The sequence below is a fragment of the Grampus griseus genome (genome assembly GCF_964374135.1).
Source record: "Grampus griseus genome assembly, chromosome: 7".
Lineage (NCBI taxonomy): Eukaryota > Metazoa > Chordata > Mammalia > Artiodactyla > Delphinidae > Grampus > Grampus griseus.
In genome coordinates this window covers 28480178-28500995 of record NC_139001.1, presented here as the reverse complement: position 1 = coordinate 28500995, position 20818 = coordinate 28480178, and the positions used below count along the sequence as shown (strand labels likewise).

Below are 20818 nucleotides of genomic sequence, written 5' to 3'. Positions count from 1 at the left end.
ATCCCTGATCCATTTTTAGTTTTATTGTTGCAAATTTTATTGTTTATTATTGTAAATTTTTTAACTGTAAAATTTAAAAATTCTCTCTTAAGCACTATCAGCTTTCTGCCAGTTTTCTGATCTTTTCCTCTTCTTTGTATTTAGCCAGTAAATGTTACTTTTGTTTTAATTGATATAGTTCTCTATTTTTCTAGGAAAATTTTGAATGACTTATCTTCTGATGCACCAGGAGTGCCAAGGATTGAAGAAGAGAAGTCTGAAGAGGAGACTTCAGCACCTGCCATCACCACTGTAACGGTGCCAACTCCGATTTACCAAACTAGCAGTGGACAGTATAGTGAGTAATAGATATTTCTGTTTTGGAAAGTGCGATGAAAAACTAATGACTGCATTTTCCTTAAAGTAATCTTATAAGCACCAGCTCTTTTCTAAATCTTGGTTGTCATTTTATTTCCCTTACTTATATGCAAAGTTTTGTAACAGAAGTATTTTCTTTCCTTCAGGGTTTAGTTAGGATTGCTTAGGTATGTAAGACCTTTAAATGGCCCTTTGTTTTGTGCAGATGCATGGAGAGTCTTACAAGTTTTTCAAACCACTGCTTGAAACTCTGTATTTCAGTCCTCATATAGCATATGATGTTAATAGAAAACATGAGTTTTTCAGATAATCATTCTTTGATTATGTTTAAGGCCAAAAATGGTCTCATTATTCATCTATTTTAATAATTCATCTTTCTTTCTAAAAGTAGCATTTTTAAATCATATTGACGTTTCACGGTGGGGTGGAGAGGCTTGTTTGCAGTCTACCAGCACATTTAATTATTATTCCTTTTAAGATAAAAGGTAGTGTAGTGAATTGTAATAATGTGAGCATAAGGACTGCTGAAATTAAGAGGGCACTTTGCTTTTTGTCGCACAGAAAGCAAAGATTTCTTTTGCAGAATTATCAAAGTTTCCATTTCTCTGATGTCTCTGACACTTAGGTCTCTCTTCTTATCTTTCACCTAAATCTGTTATAAAGAACTTTTGAGTTCTGCTTTTGTTTGATCAAAGGCATTTGTGTGAATGGTACCTTTTTCCTCTTTTCCCAATATCTTTCTGCCTCCCAAAGTGCCTCACACATTGATGTCTTCATTTTGATTTGTTCATTAAATCCAGTGCTACCCATTATATAGTTTTCCTCCCTGTCTTCCTTAATTACAAATTAAATGTACACATTGAAACTCTTGCTGCATTGGTTTTCTAATGCCCTGGGGTAGTCTGTGTCAGAAATATGTGTAAAAGTTTGACTCCCAAGTTCATAGTTTTCCATTTACAGCTCAACCTTGGTTTGTATAACTAATTGCATTCCAACTGAATTAAAAACAAGTAGCAGACTTTTTAGCTCAACCAAAGCTGAAACTTTTAATAGTAAGTAGAAGGCAGGCATTTCTGACTAAGCTTCTTGTCCATTCTGTAAGCTCATTAGAGTTCACTCATTCTTTTCCTTCTTAAGTTCTTTGTTGGCAGAAATAGATACTATCTATATATGTGTATGTGTGTATTTTTTAGCCTTATATCCAAATAATTTGAGTTATTCAAGGTGTGTGTTCTAAGACCTTGATATGTGAACTTTTTTTTTCTTTAACTTCACCACGCTTGAGGGATACAGCATACTCCTGTTAGTAACAGATTCACTCACCACAGCAATTCTCACTTGAACTAGAAATAGAAAGCATGCTCTTTAGGAAAGAGGCATATCAAAATCTCAAATAGGGAAGTGAAGTTGAGGGAGGTGAAGCTGAGAAAAATAGATGTTTAATTTGGCAACTGACAGTTGCTAGTTTTAAAGGTTAATACTTTGAGATTTTAAAAGCTTTATACATTATCTTTATCCCTTATTCTCTGTATGTGCACATAGGACCTTGATGGAACTGATTTAACATTATGTTCTTGATTGTCGTTAAGAATCAATATAACGACCACTTACATATACAATATTTATTTGTTTCTTAACTTACAAAAGAAATATATGGTTGTAAAAAGTCAAATGGTAGAGGTTTTTAGTGTTAATAAAAAGTAAAAACCCTTTCCATCCCTCCCCATTAGAGTTTGGTATATATCCTTCCATTCTTTTTCATTCTGTTTATACATACATGTGTCATGTGTCATTTTTATACAAGTGAGACCTACATTATTTATATACCATAGACAAATATATGCATATATAGTTATGTATGTAGTTTCCTTTAATAGCTACATTGTGTTTCACTGTAAAATATAACATTTATTTAAAAATCATACACTGATGAATATTTAGGACATTTCTACTGTTTCAAACAATGCTACCTGAACATTCTTTTATATATGTAGTATCCTGTCCTGTCAGTGGGGATAGCATCTAAAGAGTGGAATTGTTGAAGCCAAGCCAGCCTGCCCAATTACCCTTCCCAGTGGCTACACCAATTTGTACTCCTTCAATAAATTGTTTTTTTTTTTTAACTAATACTATTATTAGTTTTGTCCATTACTTGGTTCACAGTTCCTGATAATAAAGTCTTGTTTGAGAGATTTTATTCTTAGTTAGAAAAACATATTTTATTTCACTAACTGAAACTGTTTTCATTGTGGCTCCTCAGAATCTCAGCTGGGTTTGTTTAATTATACTCTTTTCCTTCTTCTAGATTTTGTGGTAGAATCATTATACACACCTAAAGATATATCAGTTGCTTGATTTCTATCTTTTTTTCTTGTTTTAATGAATTTAGTTTTATTGAAAGCTATCTTAAGTCCTTTTGGAATATGAAGTATATAACTATTAAGAGAAAAACAATGTTTGATAGGCTCAGACTTGAGTTATTCAGAGTACTTTCATATATACATGATCTCATTTGATTTTTATAACAATTGTACTTAGTGGCTAGAACCAGATATTTTTATTTTTACAGAAGAGATAACAGATTCAAATAACAGTTTAGTGATGGAACTTGGACTAGAGCCCAGATCTCCTGATTTCTAGTTTCCTTCTTTCCTCCCACCTTGAGTTCATTGGTATGTAGTCAAGAAGAAAGTTGTGTGCATTGAATACAGTGGAATTTGCTTATTAACTCTATTTGAGAAATTGTGGTTTGATTCTGTTAACCTGATTCTTTCAAGTTATCCTGAAGTATTAATCTCAGAATAGTTTTTACATATTCCTTTTTTTCTCCTTGTCTAAGATAAGTAAAATTTATGGGATTAGCTAATGTGGGTAGATTGTATATGCCAGTATCTTAATTTCCACAAGTATTATTTACTAAACCAAATCACAGCCATTAACTGTTATTATTTCTTGATTGAACAGTAAATAATCCAGTTTTTCATACATAGATGACTCAGGATATTAGTTACCCAGAGCTAGCTGACAGTTGATCCCAAACTAATTTCCTTCTAACAGACAAAAAGTAACATGCTCAAATCAGACATGTTGACTTAGTTAAAATCCATTATGCAATTTTATATGTAATATTGTGATTTTTAGTCCTTCTCTTTTTGGAAAACTTTTAACAGGGAAAGTATCTTATTAACTTTTTACATGTACTGTAGCATAAAGGTTAATTGAGGTTTTTTATAAAGTGAAATGTCTACTAGTATGAGCCAAAGTTGATTCCTTTGTAAAAGATAAATGACAAGTATGATTAATTTGTGAATAATCAACGGATCCTACATGAGAATGCTTGAACTTAGAAATAGCAGTAAAATATTTTTTTCTAAATGATGATCTTGGGCTCTAATTTTAAACTCCACGAGAGGTCTGTGATAATTAAGTTCCATAGGACATTTCCGTTGTTCCACTGAGTGGACTTTTGTTACACTTCATGCATTGCTAACCGAGTTAGAGAACAGAATACACTACTGAACTGCTTTATTAATTATGAATTAAATAATCATTTATTGGGTGCCTATTACATGCCCATATCTGTGCTAATAAGTACATGAACGTAGAGAAGGAAAATAATATGTAGTTAATGCCAGAATAAAGGAAGTGTGGGTCACAGAGTGGTACTTCTTGTGAACCAAGTAACTTCAAGTGGAATTTAACATTTTCTCATTTTTTATTAACTGACATTACTGTAAATTATAATGTTCATAGAGTACGTTTGTATTCTTGAAATTGGATATAGGTTTCCTGAGCAGAAAGTTACTTGAGTATACAAAATCCTTCTTGGTGATGTTATTTGCTGTAATAATTTCTCCTAGATTATGCCTTGCAAATTATTCTGCTTTGAATTTAGTGTGTGTATAAGACTTACATGGTATTAATTAAACTTGTAATAATAAAATCCATTGGGTTTTAGTTGCCATTACCCAGGGAGGAGCAATACAGCTGGCTAACAATGGTACCGATGGGGTACAGGGCCTGCAGACATTAACCATGACCAATGCAGCTGCCACTCAGCCGGGTACTACCATCCTACAGTATGCACAGACCACTGATGGACAGCAGATCTTAGTGCCCAGCAACCAAGTTGTTGTTCAAGGTAAGAGAATTCAGAATTCACAGGTGTGGTAAATTCTTTGAAAAGTTAAAATTTTATAGACTCAGAAAAAGTAAGTATTATACTGCAAAGCACTATTAAAATATAGTTTATTTTTCTTCATTATAGATACTGTTTTCCATGAACTCTTCTTCCATTATTCCAATTGGACCAAAATGTCATGGCATAAAAACAACTATTTTCAGTTTTAAAAATATAACATCTATCTTTATTGGATATAGGAGAAATGAGGTAGGTTAGAGGGAAAGACAATAAAATTAGGAGTTAAAAAAAGATAGATTCTAAATCTAAATATATAGAGATTCACTTTGTGACCTTTGTGAGTAAGACCCAGCCTCCCTGGGCCTCATTTTTTTTCATGTGTCAAATGAAAAGTTGTACTAAATCACTGATAAGAATCTTTGGAGGTTCAAAATTCTGTTCCTCTGCTTTTAAGTCAAAAGAAATTTACATCTTCATTTCTAAGATCATCATTTTTTATTTCAAAGGATAGCATTATATTCTGAAAAATCTTATACCAGTGTGTAAGTCTCCTGGTCTATGAGCAAAAGTAGTTAAATCCATGGTGAATTATAGAAATAGCTTTTTTCTGTTTTGTTTTGTTTTAATTTTTTTGTTTTCTTCCTATTTGTTTCAGAAATCTTTATGGATGGGAGTTGACCATTTTTCTTTGAATTCACTTGAATATTTTAAGAATATGATTTATGCCACATTTAAAATTTGCATATTAAGGAAATAATAATAAATCTGTTTCTAAAATATTTTTATTAAAAATATGTTTTGCCTCTGTTAGGTAATGACAGATGTGCCCCTTCGCCATGGATGATTAATTTTGAATAATTCTAAAACACCAACTAGAGAGTCATAATTTATTTAAAGGGCCCTAATGTATTTACAGAATATTTTCTGTTACTAAACAAATAATATTTGAAGAAGATAATATTTTGCTTATTAATGGGAGTAAAACAACTTTTCACTTTACATGCAGGTACTCAAAAATTGTAAAGCAGGATGTCAGTGAATTTGAATTCTGAACGTCAGTTTGAAGATGGTAACATGTTTAGTATATAAATCTTTTCCACTCAAACTACACATTTTAATTGATATTAATAACAAATATGGATGATTTTATAAAGAGCTTCAAATTCTCTCAGATAATGTTAGGTTTCTTATTCCTAGGAGGGCATATTATTAAGCTGTTTTTAGAAGCGATTTGACAAATAGAGACTTTTTCTTTTCACAAATGATGGATCATTTAGCAAAATAAAACTTCAATTTGTTCAGCCGTTATCATTTACATTAAAACAATGCTTACAAGTAATATAATTGGCATCAAATGGTACACTTTTTCATACTTTGTTTTGTTACAATTAGGAATTTATAATAGTTGACCATTATGCTTTATTTTCTCTTCCATTTTGCTATTTTATGAAAAATCATGGTCGTTTTTATGTCGTGGCAAGAGTCTACTTGAAATTTTTTAATATGAATTTACCAATATCAAAGGAAGACATTGAGGACTATACTCTATCTAGGAAGATCATCCAGGCTGTGCCCCACTTACCTTTTAGACTTAAGGTTGGTAAGCATGTTAACAACAGAATAGAACTACATTCCAATGAAAGATAAATATAAGACCCAGCAGACATAAGTTAAGACCTCTTTCATCCAAGTGACTATACTAGTAAATACATTAAATTGGGAATTAATTTCTGAGTAATGTCCCAAAGAGTGCTGATTCTTCCAACATTTTAGTCAGAATCATCTGTTCCTTTTTTTCCTTTTAATCCAAAATATATGTTTAGATTGATGATTGACACGTAGTTTTACCAAGTCACAGTGGTTCAGTGTCTTACACCATGCTCACTGTTTTTCTTTTCAGCTGCCTCTGGAGATGTACAAACATACCAGATTCGCACAGCACCCACTAGCACCATTGCCCCTGGAGTTGTTATGGCGTCCTCCCCAGCACTTCCTACACAACCTGCTGAAGAAGCAGCACGAAAGAGAGAGGTTCGCCTCATGAAGAACAGGTACATACATTGCATTTACTTATATTGTTGTAGGTCAGGCATATTTTCAGATTCTGCCAGATGTGTGTCTTTAACATCTGCTGACAATAGGATCTTTGCATTGAGATATTTTTCTGGTAAAATTGATGGATCTTGCTAAAACTTCTTTATTTAGCTTCTCATAAGCTGCACTTATGAGATGGCTAATGGGATTATGGGTCCATCTTTGATGATAGAGTAGTTTTCTTTCATGCAATTTCCCCATGGGAGATTTAACGCACAACTTTGCTACGTTTCCACTATTGCTTCAACCAACTATCTAGGTTATTTAAAATTGTTTCTTTTCATGAGTAGTATTGTTAAAATTAAGAGTTTTATGTATATATATATTAAAATTAAGTGTTAAGGTTTATTTATATTAAATGTATTTGTAATAGGTAAATGTATGATGGCCAGTCTAAGTTTTAATGCATATTATCTTTACTCAAAATAATAACAATTTAACACCTAAAGAAAGATTCTTCAAAAATAGATTAATGCCGAGAATATCTTATTATTGACAAAAATCTTAAAATAGAACTAGTCTTCAGCAATGAAAATGCTACATATCAAAAATTTATTAAATGTGGGAAAGTTATTCCCATAAAGTAAATTCATAGCTGTAAATGGCTTTGTCATCAAAAAAACGTAATAAAAATTTTTTTACTTATATTTACCTTAGTATTTTTATTTATTTAGTTTAGGATTTAAATATTTAGCTTAAGATATAGAAATGACCTAAGACAAAATAAAGAAAATGAAAATAAAGATATTAAAAGTTTGAAACAGTGAAAATATTCCACTGCTTTTCACCTCAAGATTCTTCAACTGCTGTGATAAAGTGAAAGAAACATAGAGGTTGAACTTAGAGGATGTGGATTCAAGTCCTAGATCTACCCCTTTTGCTGTGACTTTAGAAGAACATAACCTTCTAAACTTCAGTTTTCTCCTTTGTAAAACAGGATCCCACTACGCACCCAGAGGGTTGCTCTGGGGGTCAAATATGTGGGTCAAGTAAGATAATTCCTTTGAAAGCACTTTGTAACTGCAGTGCTCTGTTGAAGTGTCTGTTTTTGTGCAATTTCATGTTTCAGCTTAGATCAACCTCTTTCATTCCTAAAATATTCCTAGCTGTTATAGAATGTTGGTGAATTACACCTAGGCAGAAATGGCACAGTTTTTTCCAGATTATTAGGAAAAGAGTTGGAAACAAGCTGAGTAACTTATTTCATTTGTGCTCCATCAATCTGTGATTTTAAGTAAGCTACAATAATAAACAGAAGCATAAAAGCTGTGTTCATATTTAAATGTATTTTAAAATATAAATTAAACTGTGTTTTAAACTTTTTTAATGTTTGTAAGGAAATGTGTAAGTAACCCTTTTGAAAATTAGAAGCAAGTCTGATTAGAAGTCTCAAGTAAAGGCTAGGTTATAAAGTTTAAGACGAGAACATTTACTGAAGAAACCAGTTCTCAGCAGACACAACAGAGCAGTCAGGTAAAAAATACATCTCTTGATTGTGAAAGCAACAAAGGACTTCAGATTATGTCTGTGTAGTTTGGCTCTATGGAACAGAAACCTTTCCCCTTACACAGAAATCACTTAAGAAGCAGCTTAATTGTAGTGGGTGAGGAGGCAGCACTGCAGCTTCTTGTCTGCTCTGGTGTATAGAGGGCTGCCCATTTATGAAAGCACATTAATTTGACAGGCATACCAAATTCTCCTTTTCCTCTTCATGCGATTTATGATTCCCCCCCCCCCGCCCCGCACCCTCCCCCCACACACACACACACCAGCCACATGCACGCCAAGCTGGGGACAGGGAACACATAGCTACAATTCCTAACAACCTCTGCTTGCTTGAGATATTCAGGGAAGCCACCTGACTTACTGTGAACTCTTTAATAAAATACTTTGGCTTGGATTTAATTTCACTATAAGGAAACTTCCCATTGACTCTGGTATAGTTCCTTTTCCCTTTCTTCCCAGATATCTGCTGCTTCTACTTTTTCAACTTCCATTCACTAGAATCTGGCTTCTGTGCCCACCATACCACTCCAGTGTCTATAAAAAGGGACAGATACCTTCCCATTTGGCAAATCTAGTATTCTCTTTTCATTTTATTTTACCTTTACTGGGAGTATTTGACACTTTTGACTGCTCATTTTTCTAAACTCTTCTTCGGCTTACTCACCTGGTTTTCTGACTACTTTTCAAATTTTCCCTTGAAACTTTCATCCATACCTATGTATTTCAGGCATCGTCTATATGTTGATACCACCTAATATATACTCTGACTTTGACCTTTCCCTTGAGATATTATTTATTTAGGTCCTGGTATGTGCTGGACACGATACCTCATTTCTTTACATATTTTATTAGTTCTGCCCACAATGAGAGAGAAGCTTATGTCCACTTTACAGAGGAGATACGGTTCAGAAAGAAGGTAAATATTTTGCCAAAGGTCACACCTTTTAAAAAATGGGTAGAACTGAGATATGAGCCTTGCTCTGGCACCAAAGCCTGTGCACCTGCTACCTGTCAGATTCAACCATCATCTCCTGCTCTGCCTCTCAGACAAGAACACATGGCAGTGTGCTGGAGGTACGTAGCACCAAGAGGCAAACATGGAATGCTTTCCTTGAATATTTATTTGGCTCAAAAATTTGAGAGAAAAAACATTTTTAAGGTAAACTTAAAGATATAATTCACACCAGCAGCAGTTGCTTTGGACTGTGCTCCCATATTTAGTTTCCTCTGCCATTATGGTTACTTAGGTGGAAAAGTTAGAGAAGCACTCTCCTTCTGAACATATTCACTAGGATAAATGTCCCTATGTGCCTCAAACACAGCCTGTCTTCTAAACTTGATAAGAAAAAGTTGTGATTCCCCAAATTCTATAACATTCAAATTGCCATTTACTCAAAAATGAAGATAGGGCTTCCCTGGTGGCGCAGTGGTTGAGAGTCCGCCTGCCGATGCAGGGGACACGGGTTCGTGCCCCAGTCCGGGAAGATCCCACATGCTGCGGAGCAGCTGGGCCCGTGAGCCATGGCCGCTGAGCCTGCGCGTCCGGAGCTTGTGCTCCGCAACGGGAGAGGCCACAACAGTGAGAGGCCCGCATACTGCAAAAAACCTGTGTCTTAGAACAACAGGGACTTCCCTGGTGGTGCAGTGGTTAAGAATCCACCTGCTGGGCTTCCCTTGTGGCACGGTGGTTGAGAGTCTGCCTGCTAATGCAGGGGACACGAGTTCGAGCCCTGGTCTGGAGGATCCCACATGCCACGGAGCAACTGGGCCCGTGAGCCCACAGCTACTGAGCCTGCGCGTCTGGAGCCTGTGCTCTGCAACGAGAGGCCGCAATAGTGAGAGGCCCGCACACCGCGATGAAGAGTGGCTTGCACAGCTGGAGAAAGTCCTCACAGAGAAACCAAGACGCAACGCAGCAAAAATTAATTAATTAACTCCTACCCTCAACATCTTCTTTAAAAAAAAAGAATCCACCTGCCAATGCAAGGGACACGGGTTTGATCCCTGGTCCAGGAAGATCCCACGTGCCGCAGAGCAACTAAGCCCATGTGCCACAGCTACTGGAGCCCGTGCCGTGCAACAAGAGAAGCCACCGCAATGAGAGAAGCCCGCGCACCTCAACAAAGAGTAGCCCCCGCTCGCCGCAACTAGAGAAAGCCCGCGTGCAGCAACAAAGACCCAACGCAGCCATAAATAAATTTATTTATTTATTTTAAAAAAACCAACAACAACAAAAATTTCTTCCTCACTTATGTTACATTTCGGCAGCTGCAGGTCATGGTATGGCTCTCCTCCACATGCTCCCAGCCAAAGGAGGAGCACCTCTTTGAGTCCTGTCATTATTGTAGCAAAGGGAAAGGGGAAATACTTTTTGAAGCACCTGCTTGATTGTGGTAAACATCTTGTCCACTCGGGTACCATAGGCCAAAGCACAGGCTAGGACAAGCCCAACATCAGTGAAATGGCAATGGTGTGCTCTTCCCACAGGGAGGGAGGAGTAAAAAATTATGGAAGCAATACAACCCAGCACCTCTGTCTTACAATTTTAGAGTGCAGGAAGAATTTAATAGGTTTCCTAAGAGCAGAAGTAATGAAGGAAAAGGTTAAGTAGGCTTGACCATCTAAAAATATGAAAGCCTCTGATTAGCCATGGAAAAGGTAAGTAGCAAAGCAAACAATAAACTAGAAACATTTTAACAAAGTCAGGAGACTGATAAGGATATAAATAAGTAGATTCAAAGAAAATGAATTAGAAATGGGGTAAAAAAACCTGAAAATTCAAACCACTTAAAGTGTATGCTATATAAATTAAGGTACATCCTTTCAACTGTATAAAACCAACTGTTAATAATGCAGATGTGTTTTTATTGAGATGGAAAGATGTTCATAGTGGAAAAGAGCAGGTTACCAAAGAATATGTATTATCCCATTTTTATTTATTTTTATTACAGAAGTAAAACATGCTCATTATAAGCACATTAGAAAACATAAGCTAAAATATTTACTCAACACTAATTGTGCCACCCAAAATGTTAACATTCTGGAGTATAATTTTTTTCCCCTAATATATATGTGCAAAGATAAATAATACGTTTTTAGTATACAGTTTTTATTTTTTTATTTTGAAATAATTTTAGCTTATGGGAACAGTTATAAAAATAGAACAGAGTTCCAGATACTCTCTATCCACCTTTCTATAAGTTTAGCATATTACATAACCAGGCTGTGTTTGTCAAAACTTAAGAAATTAACATTCTGTCATATACTATGTATAGTAATTAACATAGTATTTTTTATAGTGGTATAGTAATATTAACTGCACTGTCCATTTTATTTGAATTTCCTCAGTTATTCTACTTCTATTCCTTTTCTCTTCCAGAATCCAGTCCAGGGTACCACATTGCATTTAGTCATCGTGGCTCCTCATCTCCTCCAATCTGTGACAGTTCTTTCCTTGTCTTTCATGGGCTTGCCACTTTTGAAGAGTGGTAGTTAAGTTTCTTTCAGAATATCCCTCACTTTGGGCCTGTGTGATGTTTTTATTATGATTAGATGAAGGTAATGGATTTGGGGGAAGAATACCACAGAGATGTAGTCTGCCCTTCTTGTCACTTCATATCAGGGAGCACATACCAGCATGACTCATTACTGGCAATGTTAACTTTGATCACTTGGTTAAAGTGCTGTCCAAGTGTTCCCGCTGCAGTTATCATTTTTCTCTTTTTACACACTATTCCTTAGAAGAAAGTCACAGATTTAGAAAGGGAGGAGAATTAAACTCCACCTCCTGGAAAGGAGAGTATCAAAGAACTTGTGGTCATAGGTGAAAACCAACATGGTAATTGGTGTTACTTTCGCAGAGTTGCTTGGAGACTATGCAAATATTTTATTTCTCTCTTTCAAGTTTTCCCCACTAATTTTAGTATTCACAGGGGAATCTTTCCTGCAGTAATTATTACTGTGATATTCTAATGAGGATTTTCTATTTCCCCATCCCTTCTACATTTACTAACTGGAATTCTTCTATAAGGAAAATTTGTCCCTTCCCCACATATTTATTTATATCAGTACGGTCTTATAGATACTTACCTTATATTCTTTGGGCTATAATTCAATATTATTATGATAAGATTATTCCAGTTTTGGCCATCGGGAGCTCTTAAAAGTTGGTTCCTGTGTCCTTTAGATGGCATCTTATTTTTCTTCAAGCACGTCTTTACTTTCTGGCCCTACAAGATCATCTGGGTTCAACTTCTCATCTTGTGTTTTCCCTGCTTTAGCCTTGAAATCAGCCATTTATTCAGTGAGTTCTAGTTTCTTTCATTGGAAATGGTATTTAGAAATCAGTTAGGCAGTAGTTGTGCTCTTTGCTACTGAGGTTTCACAGGCCCTCTCAAAGGACAGAGCTAGGAAATATACACGTGTGTGTGTGTGTGTGTGTGTACGTGTACACTGGCCCATGTATGCACACAACTGTATTTCTGTACGTGTACATTACTATAATAAATATGTTTGTACTGATCCCTCTGACTCTATTCTGTAGCCACAGGGCTTATTTTAGCCTTCCCTTCCCCCCTTTGCTTATTTGAACTTCGTTCTCTGACAGAAACTTGGCTTCCCACTAAAGATGGTTTATTTATGTATTTGTTAAACTCTAGTATATAAAATAGTTCCATAATTGCCAACTTGTACCCCTATGAGAAACAACTTTATAATATAGCATTTATGTACAGTTCTTTCTGTTTTTAGCCTTAAAGTACCAGTGAAAGCACTGTTTTCAAAGTTACTTAGCTCTGCTTCTTTTTTCTCCACCCTCTTATGTCATATACATAAACATTTATAGTAAAGTTAGATTTCTCAACATCTACATTCAATTCTGGGATTCCCCGATATCCTGTTTTTTATTTTAAATTTTCATTACTTTACTTTTTGTGCTGTATATTTCTGTGGGGTTTAACAGACATAAAATGTTATGTGTCTACCACCACAGTGCCATACAGACATTTACACCACTCTAAAAAGAATCCCTTGTGATACCTCTTGGTAGTCAGCCTCTACCCCCTCCCCCAGCCCCTGGAAACCACTGAACTGTTTTCCATCTTGTTTTGTATTTTCCAGAATCTCATATAAAAACAGTATGTAACCTTTTGGATCTGGCTTCTTTCACTTAGCACAGTGCATTTAAGATTCATTGATAGTGTTGCATGAATCAGGAATTAGTTTTATCCCTGGTATTGTATGGATGTGGTTTATTTATCCATTCACCTTGAAGTTCATCTTAGTTTCCAGTTTTGGAGGATTATGAATAAATTTACTATAAATACTTACATACAGGTTTTTATATGAACTTTCAATTCACTTGAGTAAATATCTAGGAGTGGCCTGGATGGATGGAATGGTAAGTGTATATTTAACTTTATAAGAAACTGCCAAACTGTTTTCCGGAGTGGCTGTACCATTTTGCATTTCTACCAGCAATGTATGAAAGTTCCAGTTGCTCTGTATCAAATGTTATAGTTTTATGTTTTACATTTAGGTCTGTGATCCCTTTTGAATTAACTTTTTTATAAGGTGTGAAATGTGTAAAAGGTTTTCTGTATGAACACCTGTTTGTTCCAGCACCATTTGTTAAAAAGACTATCCTTTCTCTGTGGAATTGCCCTGGTACTTTTGTCAAAATCTAATTGACTGTATTTGTATAGGTTTGTTTCTGGGGTGTCTAGCATGCTTCATTGTTCTGTGTATCTGTCCTTTCGCCCATACAATCCACTAGGAGAATCTTTTCATTCTATCTAAAAATATTTAGATCGAAATTTTTGAGAAACTTTAAGAGGCACTCTCCAAGCTAAAGAGTTCTTTTTATTTTTTATTTAAAGCTCATTTCAATTTTGTATTCTACTCCAAAATATAGTAATTCTTAATTTAGTATGAAAATGCTTGCCACCCTTATGCCCCATCAATTAAAACTGGTGCTTTGAATTTTTTTTTAATCAACTTTCTATCGTATGTTAAAATTTTACATTAGACAATTTCCAAGTCATTCTGTTTATTTTTCTCAAATGCCTAATCTATAATATATTAAAACATTTGTTGCTTTGAGCTAAATCTTTTATTTTTAATGTAGTCTATCAATGCAAAATAAATGATACAGAAACGTTGCATAAGTTTTCCTGTCCTTTTTTGCTTGTAGGGAAGCAGCACGAGAGTGTCGTAGAAAGAAGAAAGAATATGTGAAATGTCTAGAAAACAGAGTGGCAGTGCTTGAAAACCAAAACAAGACACTGATTGAGGAGCTAAAAGCACTTAAGGACCTTTACTGCCACAAATCAGATTAATTTGGGATTTAAATTTTCACCTATTATGGTGGAAAAAGGACTGGCTTGGCCACAACCAGAAAGACGAAATAAACATTTATTTTCTAAACATTTTTTTTCTATGCGCAAAACTGCCTGAAAGCAACTACAGAATTTTCATTCATTTGTGCTTTTGCATTAAACTGTGAATGCTCCAACACCTGCCTCCACTTCTCCCCTCAAGAAATTTTCAGCACCACGAATCATGAAGAGACTTCTGCTTTTTATCCCCCGCCCTCTTCAAGAAGTAATAATTTGTTTACTTGTAAATTGATGGGGGAAATGAGGAAAAGAAAATCTTTTTTTAAATGATTTCAAGGTTTGTGCTGAGCTCCTTGATTGCCTTAGGGACAGAATTACCCCAGCCTCTTGAGCTGAAGTAATGTGTGGGCCGCATGCATAAAGTAAGTAGGTGCAATGAAGACGTGTTGATTGCCAAATTGACGTGTTTTCACATTTTCATTGTGAATTATGTAAGATTGTTAAGAGACATACCCTCTAAAAAAAGAATTTTAGGATGGTGTTGAAGAAATTAAGAATGAATTTGGAGTGCTTTCTATGTACATTCTCTTCAATACTGAAAACTTGTCCTTGGTTCTTAAAAATATTCTGTATTAACTACAGCTCTTCCATAGGGCAGTTTGTTGCTTCTTAATTCAATTCTGTATGTGTTCAACATTTTGAATACATTAAAAGAAGTAACCAACTGAATGAAAAAGCATGGTATTTGATTTTAAATTAAATCAAAGTAAGTAAAAGTACAAAGCTTGTTTTAGTTTAGTACTAAATTCTTAGTAAAAAGATGCTCATTAGTAAACCAATCCCTTGAGTTATATAACAAGGTTTTTAAATAAATGTTTTTGTCATCGCCTTCAAAAATATTTATATTGTCACTCATTTACTTTAAAAGGTTTTTCTAATTAAACTGTTCCCCTTTGCACTTATATTATACCACCAACAGGAAAGCCTTCAAGATGTTAAAGCAAAGTGCTGTATTTGTTTATAAAATGTTATGTGTTGTAGAAAAATACTGATTTTAAATCTTTTCCGTATTAACATACTTTAACAGAGTAGTGAATTTTTTAATGAAAGAAGTTATAAGGATATAGTTCTTTTAAAGTACAGTATTAGATATGCACAAGGAAAATAATTTTCTTCAGACATATTTGAATGACTGCTGTACTACAATATTTGGATTGTCATTCTTGCAAAACATATCTTTGTTGTTTTCTTCTATTGATAAAAAGGATAGCTATGCTTTAGCTTTCCAATATGCTATATATACCCTTTGTTATTCTGTAAAGGAGCTACCTGTTTTAATTCCTTACCTATAAACAGTCTGTATTTGTATGTATCACACATTGTTTCCAGTACTACTTTTAATTACCAATACTCATTTTATTCACTAAGCTTGATAAATTTAAAAGTTACCCTTTAAAAAAAAATAAGACTGAGGTGGATTTGAAAAATTGGAGATTGACATAATGTTAGATTATAATTTCTCATTTGAGAAGGTATTCCTTTTTTAAAAGAGAGTCTAGAATTTAATGTTTTATATTTAGTCATGGGTTGTTTTTAAAAGTTAAGTTTGTTAATGTGTTAACAAAATACGCAGATATGGGTGTTAATTATTGAGTCCATTTTGAAAAGTAAGATTTTTAATTAATATTTGTAAATGGTATATTTTTATTTGTAACAAACCGTTGTCTTTTTTCAAGGATGAACAGAGTTTATGAAGGAGCACCATTCTAAGAATTGAGTGATGTAGTCTTATATCTGGACAGTTCGCCAGATTCTCAAGAAGGCTTTCAAACGACTGTAAATTTTGTTGTTTATCCTGCTGAGCTAATGGGGAAAGTTATAGTGTAAAAATTATTTGTATACCTGCATAGATGTGTCATTTTCCAAAACTGGTTTAATAGAAACCAAGCAAAATCACAAATCTGTTCACAAACTAGAAGTCTTTCTTTGAGGCAGAATGTCAGACCTGAACATTTTAAAAGTCATAAGCTTTATAAATGAAAATTGCCTAGTATTTAGCAAGTTAAATGTTTTCAAAAGTTGAGGCTTTCTATTTAATTAGAAAGTTGGTGGTCCTCTTAGTCCCTGATAAATCAAGGCAAGTCACATCCATATTAGCTGGCTGCATTTATAAGTTATAAAAGACTGATTGCACTGGTTTAAAGTCAGTTACTTAATGGTGAGGTAAGAAATGTATTCTGTTGCTAAATCTGTTTAGACCCTTGGAGAGATTTGAAGATTTCAGTTTATACAGATAGAAATTAAGCATATTTTGAGCAAACTTTTTTTTAAGAGAATTGGGAAAAAGGTGTTTGTTTTTAAGCATGCAACTTTGAGAATCTTTGTTAAGAAAACAGCATAATTTTTAAAAATCTTATAGCCAATAACATGTGGCCACATTATGTTTTTTCTCTTCATTGGCCAAAAGGGAATAAAAATGTCATCATAGGAATCTGTACATATGCTACTGATTTGCCTAGAAAATAGCAAGTTTGGTATTGCTCACTTTGCAAATATAGGGCCATGTGGCACTTTTATCTATAGGACAGATTAACTCTAATAAAAATGAAGTGGGAGGGGTTTATTTTTTATATATTGCTCTTACGAGTTTTCAAGCTTTGATAGTGTTTAACTGAAAAGTGGTTTAGAAAGGGCTAGATCCAATGTGTTCACATTATTAAAAATTGATATCAGATGTAATTTTTAAGTTCATTTTTCAAACTCAAGTACCATATTGGCAACCATAATATTGTCATAGGTGCTCTGTTGATTTAGATATTCCTGGCGGGGGGGGGAATGGCATTTGTATAATATATGTGTACATATATATATATATATACATACAGTATATAATCTGAAGCTCTGAGAGCTCTTAAGTCAGGAATGCTGAGTATTATAGTATACTGAGGTCAGATGAAATTTTACATTTTTGTGTATTTTATTGTATCACTTTTGGTAGTTTCTTGGACTGAATTACCCCAGCACTCATGATTGATGTTTTTTAATCTCCTGGTTTTTTTTTAATTGTCAGTTTTCTTTGGCTTGATACTTTTAAATATGTTACTAGTCACTTGAACCACCACCACCCCCACCCCCCCACAAAAAAGTATTTGGTTTTTGTGCTTTGTCTCTGGCAGCTATAACAGTGGTAAGAACATTTTGAAGATAGCTTCTAAAAGGTACCACTGATTTTTCAAAAATCATCCTGGGGGAGAATTTTTGGTGTTTTCATTTGAGCAGGGATTTTTGTCAGAAAATGTATCTTGATGGCAAGTCAGCAGCAGTGCTAGTATCTGAAAGCACAATGCCAGTCAGGCAGGCTGTCCGATCAGAAGTCATCTGGCTGAAGTTTATCTCTGTCTCTCAGGCCTAATCCCTGATCCTTTTGACCATTTGGGGTGACATGTGGAATCATACAAAGGCTTAGGAAGAAACAAGTTTGTTTAAACCAGGATGCTTTTACTTACTTTAAGTGACTTCAATCTAGATTTCATTTTTAATGTTTTTAGTTCTGTGATCAGCTGTAGTCAGCTATCAGCATATATTGTTCTCTTTATTTTGAAGATCAGAAGCCTGCTTAATTTTGCAAGATTAAAATAAGGCTAATATCTTAAAGTTAAGATTTTGAATTAAAGTGGGTTTTAGAGACAACTGTTAACACACCTTTTCAGTTTTTCCAAGAGGCTTTATTTGTTGCCATTGTAACCCTGAAAGCTGTTGGTATATTGTTTCCCATTGACTTAATACAAAAGTTGTATATTTATTTGGATTATTTTTACATTATATTCTTTGTAAATGTTTGGTGTAACTTGCACTTTTAAAAATGACCCTGTTTGGGTATTAGCAAACTTGAGAAATTCCCTCATCAATTAATTGTCATCTGACTTTTTATGTCTTTCTCCTCTCTTCAAATCATGTGGCTTTTTTTATGGCAGCTTTTTTCATTGATTAAAATATTTTAACACCTAAAGGCTAGCCTTATAAATGCTGTAAAAGAAAAATATCAGGAAATTAGATTAGACTAGCCCAGTTAATTAAAAGATGGGTTCAAACCCTATCTTATTGTCTTTCATCATGGATAAAGATAGAAGGAAAAGCAACTCAAGTGAATAAATATTTATTTCCAATTTTAAGACTGTCCACACCCCAACATTAATACTGTTTATAGAATCCCAAGATATCCTTGAATTTGCCTAGAACAGTAAAAGACTTCTCAAGGCAATTAATCATTATTATCATGGAGAACACATGTATTAATTTGATTAAATTTTTTCACTTTAAATTGTCTTTGTTAACATCACATTTGACTGATTTCAGATGAGGAGGGGAAAAGTGAGGTATGCTTAAGTAAGCCTGTAGGTGAAGAATTGTGGTATAAATTTGTTCACTCAGTTGTACAAAGCACAACTAGAACTTTTTGTTGGATGGCTTACATACATTTTGAATACTTTTAATGTTGATATGTTGACTTTTTTAAGTTGACTGCACAGTCACTGTATGTACTAGGAACTGGTTTCCTTGACTTTCTAAAATCAACGGCTAAGAGAGGCACTAATCCCTGAGGGGTCGAACATATCATGAAGCTGAGTCAGTATGGAAGAATTTCAAATAAATCAAACAGGGTGCTGAAGTTCCATCTGTCTCATCTGCTTATGATAAGTTCTTATTGATTAGTGAATGTAACTTAAGCCTTTGTATGTGTCCTCAGGGGGCAAACTTTAAGAGGGACCAGATAACGTTTGAATGGAGGGATTATATTTCAGGTGTTTTAGCTTGAAATTTATTTTTTAAAAAAATTAAAATAGGAAAAAAAATAGAACAAAGCCTGTGAAGCAATTTGATATTATAAACAGGCTGAGTTGTTTAGCACAGAGAGAAAATATTGACCTGTCTGCATTCTGGTACTGTGCACACAGGTCCTAGCTGGGTAAAACACGATACATTTTGAGTTATTCTCACCAGCAAGTAAAAGGAAAATGAACAGTCTTCAGGAAATGTCTTTTTGAAAGGGTCATACAGTAGGAAATTCAAATTTTACCTACTTTATAGAGGCATTATTTAATACTTGCCTACAGAAGTATGGCATTTCTAAGCTTGTGTCTGAGGAGCATCTCAGAGATGTGAGAGTAAATCTAAAGTAGTTAAAAAATTGGTAGGGAAGGAAGACAATCCCTGCAGATAATGATCTTACGTTAGTTGGCTGAGTGAAATGATATATCGTTGTGTTTGGGAGGTTTTATTTTCTTATTTTTTTAAAATTGAATTGGTATATGCTTTATAGACATTGTATTTTTATCCAGGTGCCACTCCAATTTGTGTATGTAATAAAATTATTTATATTAAAAGTGGGAAATAATTCGTCAACATTTTTCTGTGAGTATAGGTTAGGATGGCAAAGAAGAGTGCTAGTTTGCCGTTTTCCATGTAAAATCCCCTACTGATTTGTCACGTCAGTTGTCATCCCCCCCAAGAAGAGGAATTATTTCTAACCTAGCTGTATCACTTGAAACTTTAGAAGCAAAATAATCAGGGAAGTTTCTAGAGAGAAAGATATTTGTTTGGGTTTTTGGTTTTGGTTTTGTTTTTATTTTTTTGGTTTTTGCTTGAGGATTGGGGTAAAGAATACCTCCCCCCAAAACTATCAGCACAAAACAGGGTATTGATTTTTAACTCTGATGTTGCTATTGGAGTTGAATACTAAATAAGTAACTATAGTGAGGGAAATACATTTCTAATAAAATTCCCTACAATCTAGAAACATCCCTGTTTTAATTTTTTTTACCTAAATCTTTTTGTGCTTTATCTGTGTAAAAAGAAAAATGTACTGAGCTATAATGGATTTTATTAACACTATGTACATATTAGCTGCTTTGTGTTCAGAATGGTAGCAATTGCTTTGTATATTAAAGTGATCCTTGTGAATTTGTGAAATATTGTCATAAAGTGCTTTTTCTTACTGTAATCTTTGTGGTATCAACTGTCATAATACCCTTTTTACACAAACATTTATGTGCAGTCACATAAACATGCTTTTAAAAACTCCGGAAGTCTCTTTTTTGGGATGGGATCTCTACATTGTGTTTTTCACTAGTTGTGTCAAGCTGTATTTTGTGGACTTGGTTTATTACTTTTGTTAAAGGGCAAAAGTTATGCTAGAATATATCACAAGCTTGTGGTGCACAGCAACAGAAAACTAACTCAAGCAACAAGAACATATCTTTAGTTACTTAATTTCACTGTATTCCTAGTTTTTAGCACAAGATTTCTTTTTTCAGTAAGATTAAACAGTGCCTATTTGAAGATCTGGAGATGTTACTCCCCTGTTGAGACGACCAATGGGAGGAGA

At 34.3% G+C, this 20818-nt stretch overlaps 1 protein-coding gene across 5 annotated transcripts in view; it reads left to right on the top strand.

Moving 5' to 3' along the window:
* Positions 1-20403, top strand: part of CREB1 (cAMP responsive element binding protein 1) — a 56270-nt gene extending 35867 nt beyond the window's left edge. For 2 of the 5 annotated variants that reach the window (XM_082659063.1, XM_082659062.1), the window contains 4 exons: positions 195-337; positions 4316-4498; positions 6399-6549; positions 14289-20403. In XM_082659063.1, the coding sequence (XP_082515189.1) occupies positions 195-337; positions 4316-4498; positions 6399-6549; positions 14289-14433 (622 nt within the window). In that variant the 3' untranslated portion in view covers positions 14434-20403. Of the gene's footprint in view, positions 1-194; positions 338-3022; positions 3030-4315; positions 4499-6398; positions 6550-14288 lie in introns of those variants that run through there. The other 3 variants (XR_014297042.1, XM_082659064.1, XM_082659065.1) reach the window with 3 other exon arrangements.
* The last annotated feature ends 415 nt before the right edge of the window (positions 20404-20818 follow it).